Genomic DNA, 6,000 nt, shown 5'->3' on the forward strand with positions numbered 1-6,000 from the left:
GTTGAAGAGGAGTGATTTCTACTCAACATCTCATCCAGATGGCCACCATGTAATGTATGGGTGTACAGCTTCTTGCCGCGGAATGAGTCATCTACCGGGTTTGTCACTGCCAGCCCTTCGCCCAGTAAAAGAAGCCAAGAGAGACAAGCCAAGGAATGCTAATGATTACTTTATGAGGATTGAATTGTGATATAAGTGTGCTGGTTTAGAATCAAAGAAGGCACCTGCCTTACACGTGATAAATGCCAACTGTCAGCACACGTGATACTGTACGTAGAACCCACAATCGTTTCTGTACGAACGATACGAATGCTATGCTGTACTGTAAGGTGATTGGAGGTACTATACGTCTAGTTCTGTGCTTTAGTTAGGCTGAGAAACTAGGTAACTACTCGTGTCATGCATTTTCAATAACATCTGTAAAATGTACGTAGCTACATGTAGATGTGATTGTCCAAAGACTGCATGAGAGTAATGTAGTTCGAGCTGGTCAGCTAGTTGGTTCAACTCCAGATTATTGGTCCGGCTCAGGCCTGACCAACCGGACCGTCTCCTCCGGCCTTGATTAGTTAACCGTTCTAACACGAAAGGCGGTGTCTTCATACGTGATAAGCGCCTTTAAAATTAATTATCGTTAGGTAGTACTACTGCTCCTAGTGGCTTTACTTGCATTTTAATATGCAAACTTCAAGAGTATAATTCATATATTATGAATTAATACTTGCAGTTTCTGTGCTACATGTAGCAAAATTTTTATTGTTTTTTTTAAAGAAAGAAGAACCGGCCCAAGTTGGCACTCCCATCCACCACACTCTACTCTACGCTAAGATGTTCTATAAAATGGGTTTAGCCTTTTCCTACACCTACAGAGCTACTGAAACAGAACCTACAGAACACAGAATAGAAAAAAAAGGAAATGGGGCTTAAACGGCCCCAAGACGCCCCTCCCCAGTGCAAGGTCAACTGATGCTGGAACATGACCCTTAAAGGGATGACCAGAGGAGGAGCGAGAACCCCTTATGCACATGATGGCAGAGTGCAATAAGGAGAAGTCAAGACGGCAGCGAAGCCAGCTCATCACCCTACAGTACGGTGATTTCCACTTACAAGATAGGAGGAAGGCCAGGCGTTTGTAAGCCACAGTGGTGGAGGCACCCATGCCTCCAGAAGTTGAAAAAACAAGAGGACGAAAATTACCATGTTCCACTTCTCGCACTCTCTCCTCATACTGACGGCGCTTCGAAGTTTCATGCTGGCGATAGGGATTACAACGGTTTGAAGGGGCATATAAGGGTTAAATATTCTAACATCAAAAAAAGTAGGTTCAAACCGAGAACCCCAGAATCCAGAAGCCTTGATGTCCAAGCGAGCACCGACATCTTGGTTAGCTGTACGTAGGGAGAGAGATTCACCACTCAAGGGCTGAAGGGGAGGTTCAGTAGATACATCATGACAAACCTCTGACATTAATTCTGCAGTCAAATCTCGGATGTCATTGTGGCGGATGGTAGGGAAGGCTCCGTTCGGACAGCTGTTCAATGTTGTTGGATCTGCCACAGACATAGCTGACAGGAAGACATCATTTCATGGCTACCCTGTTTAATAAATTACTTGAGACAGGAACTGCTCCACCTAGCTGGGGAGTTGCCCGGTTAAGGCTTATTCATAAATCTGGTGATACCAGTGATCCATCTAACTTCCGTCCAATTGCCCTTACCTGTGTGGTGGGGAAGTTATTCCATAAGATTCTGAGCCGCCATCTTGAGATTTACTTGAGAGCAAACAATGTTATAGATACTAGTATCCAGAAGGGTTTTGTATCTGGCTTGCCGGGCGTGTTTGAGCACATATACTCTCTATCTGCTATCATGGAGGATGCTTTGACAAATAGAAAGCCACTGATGATGACTTTCCTCGATTTGAAGAATGCTTTCGGCTCTGTATCCCACCAACTGATTTTCGATATGCTGGAAGCAGTAAAAGTGCCACCTTCTTTTAAAGATTACGTTCAATCCTTTTATTCACAGTTGTTTGTCATCGTTAAGGGTAATTCTTGGGAAACAGACCAGATACCTTTTAAACGAGGTGTTTTTCAGGGAGACACACTCTCTCCTATAATCTTCCTACTTGTGTTCAACCCTGTTCTCAAGCTAGCAGAGTCATTGAACTCCTCCTACGGCTATCAGTTTCAGTTGAAGATCAAGGATACTGAGATGCTTCCACCTGTTGGTACCTATGTGTATATAAAATGGACTGAGGACAATGGAGAATTGCCAGGATGGTACAAAGCTTATGTTGATGAGTACTACACAGATGGATCTTGTAAAATTGTGTACAGTGAAGATAATGGACAAGTGGTATATGAAACAGTTGATCTCAATAGGACGCAGTGGCTACCCTGTTCTAAAAGAGCTAGGAAATTCGTTCCTCTTGAGACAGATCCGGTCACCAGTAAAGCTAAATGGAGGCCTTCATTGAAAGTAGTTAACTCCAGTGAGCATTCAGTGATGGGTTATGCTGATGATGTTACATTGGTTTCTGATAACTTTGATATACATGTTAGTGTTCTTCAAACAGTTGACCGTAGAGCATGTGACCTGGATCTATCTTTCAAACCTGTGAAGTGTATATCGTACCTATTCGACGGCTCTAAGTGTTTGCAGAAAGGAATAGTTCTATCTAAAGGTGTTACAAGGTCAATTACTGAAGGCGGCACAAAGTTTTTGGGAAAGCTCATTGGTGTATCATTAAGTGCTACAAAGAGATCTGCTAATAAACGTATGGTAAGCCGGATAACAGAATTACTATCAGCTACTGACACCCTGCGCATACGTGGAGAATACAAACTTTGGATTTATCGAAACTACATTTTATCACTGTTGCGTTTCCACCTTAGTGTGGATGCAGTTACACCTACTGCCATATCGAAGATGGAGTCTATGGCTACTCGCTACTTGAAAAGATGGCTACATCTACCAAGAAGTGCAACACGTGTAGTCCTTTATTACCCGGGGATATGCTGTCCAAGTGTATCTAATGTTACAAGGGCGGCCAAGATTAGCTTGTTGTCATGTATCAGTGCTTCCTCAGACCCTAAGCTCCAAGAGCTAGGTGTGCATCTACATTTAGGGCAAGAATTTCTGCAATTCCAGGATTGTGATTATTCCATCCTATCTACAGCCAGGAAGCAACTCTCTTCATTACCTACTGCGAGATCATTGTATGTGACAGCTAAGACTCAGCTACTTAGCGAGGTTAAATCTACTTCTGAGGATCACCTTCAAACACTTTCTGTTCAGTGCAAGTTTGCAGACTCTGCCGAGCTTGAGACCTCTTGTCGAACTTGGAACCGATTGCTATCCAGTATGCATCCTGGTCAGCTGTCATTTCTTTTGCGGGCGGCTTCGGACACTCTGCCAACTGCCATGAATTTGCGAAGGTGGAATATACAGTGTCATGCAAAATGTGTACTTTGTGGTTCCCCACGTCCGACTACTGCTCATGTCTTGGGGGGTTGCCCGGTTGCGTTATCTCAGGAAAGGTACACTTATCGACATGATTTAGTCATTCAGTCTTTGGTTGACAGTTTCATCAGGGTTTACATTGACTTGCCCTATATCCGGGTTTATGCTGACCTTCCTAACTTGCGAGCCAGTGAGTCACCCCCATCTACACTTCCACCTAATGTGATTGTGACCCCCTTCAGACCAGACATTGTTATCCATAATACCGTCACTTCTAGTATACTTTTATTTGAACTGACATGTCCATTGGACAGTGCCCACCATCTTGAGCAGGCTAGATCCCGCAAACAAAATAAGGCTGAATACCACCAAATTCTATCAGAGCTAGATCGGTTAAATGTTACCAACTTTTATGAGACTCTTGAGATCAGCGTTTTAGGTCACTTCCAGCAATTTTCAGTCACTAACACTTACAATGTACTACATTTTATTGATAAGGACATCAATATCACAAGGTCACTGGTTCGACGGATGCTGGATGATGCCTCGAAGGTTTGTATGACTGCATCCCAGAGGATTTTTATGGCAAGGGACTGCCGAGAGTGGTTGTGATAATGTACTTGTAATTTAATATTTTTGTTTTGTTTTGTAATTGTTGTTTTTGTTTGTAATTGTTGTTTTTGTTTGTAATTGTAATTACTTTTCTCCCTTGCCATGCCCACGTTGGTATCACTTGATCACCAGCCTTGTGGTCGCATGTGACCGAGGGTTACTGAATTTGTAAATGTATATACATGTCTCATTTATCATGATGGTTTCAACAACTGTCCCAATAGCGAAGTTAGTTGGCTTAACTTATAATTAGATAACAATATAAACTCCATCCCACAATCGCAAGTTTTCTAACATTGTGTGTTGAAGCATACCGTAGGGCTATTTATTTTCGAGGATATAAAATTTCGCGGATTTAATAGAAACTGCTTTAAACAAAAAATTTGTGGAAAAAATTTCGAGGTTACCGGAAAGCAGCGAAAATTTATTAACTCTTCGCGATCAGCGCGTGTCACTACTTTTGGAGATGAGCGATCGATTTGAGCACTCGTCCGTGATCCGAGGATATCATATTTACAAAGATATTTTTACACCAACAATTGGAAAAACGTTCCAGGGCCGAAGAGAAACCGATAACGACCACGATGATTATGCTGTTGCTATTACGGAAGATGATACTATCGTTGGCCACGTGCCTCGCACCATTTCAGTACCATGTGACCTGTTTTTACGAAAAGGAGGCACAATATCATGCACTGTCACGGGTCCTCCTCAGTATTCAAGGGATCTGGAGCAGGGTGGGCAAGATGTACCTTGTAAGTTAGTATTTAGTGGCCCCGTGAAAGATGATTTCAAGCAAAAGGTACAAAGGTTACTGCTGCAGAAGGCGCCCAACTGGAACGTTTCGCTTGCCTTGGAATTACCCCACTAGCAGCACAAAGTGATAAGAATAACACCCAAACTACAACCATTAGTGGGGCACTTAGTGCCTCGAGCAGTGCAGCACAAGCTAACTGTGTACCAGTTCGTAAGCTAACTGTTCATGTATCTAGCACTCCCTCTATTGAAATCGACGATACTGGCTCATCTAGTGACGAATCTGATGGTGAAGAGGAAGAAGGCAATCCTAAAAAGAAGGTTCATGTTGACGGCGAAGAAGTTATAAATCTTTTGGAAGGACAGTGGTTACAAATAGAGAAATTTATTCTTACCCCTTCAGACCGGAATATACTTGTACAAGGAAAGCGCCTTAATGACCACCATATTAATTTTGCGCAATGTTTGCTTAAAAAAACAATTTACAGCCATTTCTGGATTACAACTATCTCTGCTACAAGGCAGGCAACAGCAAGCCAAAATTAAGAATGGTATACAGATTGTTTACTTGAATAATCGGCTTCATTGGTGTGTTGCATCTACCATCTCTTGTGCCAAGAATGAGGTTAAAGTATATGATTCTGTGTTTTCCTCTCCGGACTCAGAAATGAGAACTATTTGTTTAAATCTCTTTGATATCACGAAGAAGCCCAAGTTGAGTTATCAGCCAGTCCAAAAGCAGGAAGGTGGAGATGATTGCGGTGTGTTTAGCATTGCTTTTGCCACAGGTTTGCTACATAAGCAAAATCCTGTCAATGTACAGTTTGCACAAAGCAGCATGCGTTCACATCTGTTGCTATGCTTTGAACAGCAGGTATTGACACCATTTACAGCAACTGTGTTGTAGCATTATGTACTGAAATTTTAGTATACACATTGTAAATTGATTGAATAATAATTATCAAAGATAGATATTACATTGTTCACAAGTTATTAATGTACAATAATTGTGTCTATTTTATTCATTCACTTTTGATGCCACATTTGCGAAATCCATTTTTTATAATGTCTGGCCTACTGGTCATGTATTTGTACACGTTAAGCATCCATTGGATGCCAAGGGGCTTCACGATCGACATTTTAAAGTCCACTGGTACTAAAGGTGTTT

The 6,000-nt window shown here is 42.0% G+C and overlaps 1 protein-coding gene and 1 pseudogene across 1 annotated transcript; one reads left to right on the forward strand and one right to left on the reverse strand.

The window, feature by feature from the left end:
- Positions 1-785: 785 nt before the first annotated feature.
- On the reverse strand, positions 786-1,563 carry LOC136252596 (uncharacterized; annotated as a pseudogene).
- A 91-nt stretch (positions 1,564-1,654) lies between these two features.
- LOC136252661 (uncharacterized) lies at positions 1,655-5,739 on the forward strand. Its single transcript, XM_066045243.1, has 3 exons — positions 1,655-3,979; positions 5,069-5,174; positions 5,236-5,739. Exons 1-3 carry the CDS (start codon positions 1,869-1,871, stop codon positions 5,737-5,739), a joined length of 2,721 nt encoding a protein of 906 aa, XP_065901315.1. The 5' UTR covers positions 1,655-1,868.
- Positions 5,740-6,000: the final 261 nt, after the last annotated feature.

The sequence above is a fragment of the Dysidea avara genome, chromosome 1, assembly GCF_963678975.1.
Source record: "Dysidea avara chromosome 1, odDysAvar1.4, whole genome shotgun sequence".
Lineage (NCBI taxonomy): Eukaryota > Metazoa > Porifera > Demospongiae > Dictyoceratida > Dysideidae > Dysidea > Dysidea avara.

What these genes read in the sequence shown, in the direction of transcription:
- LOC136252661 (XM_066045243.1), top strand. Translation starts at nt 1,869, where the DNA reads ATGGAGGATGCTTTGACAAATAGAAAGCCACTGATGATGACTTTCCTC. An exon ending in AAGGACATCAATATCACAAG is followed by an intron (nt 3,980 to 5,068) that starts GTCACTGGTTCG and finishes TCATGTATCTAG; the next exon opens with CACTCCCTCTATTGAAATCG. An exon ending in TTCATGTTGACGGCGAAGAA is followed by an intron (nt 5,175 to 5,235) that starts GTTATAAATCTT and finishes TTACCCCTTCAG; the next exon opens with ACCGGAATATACTTGTACAA.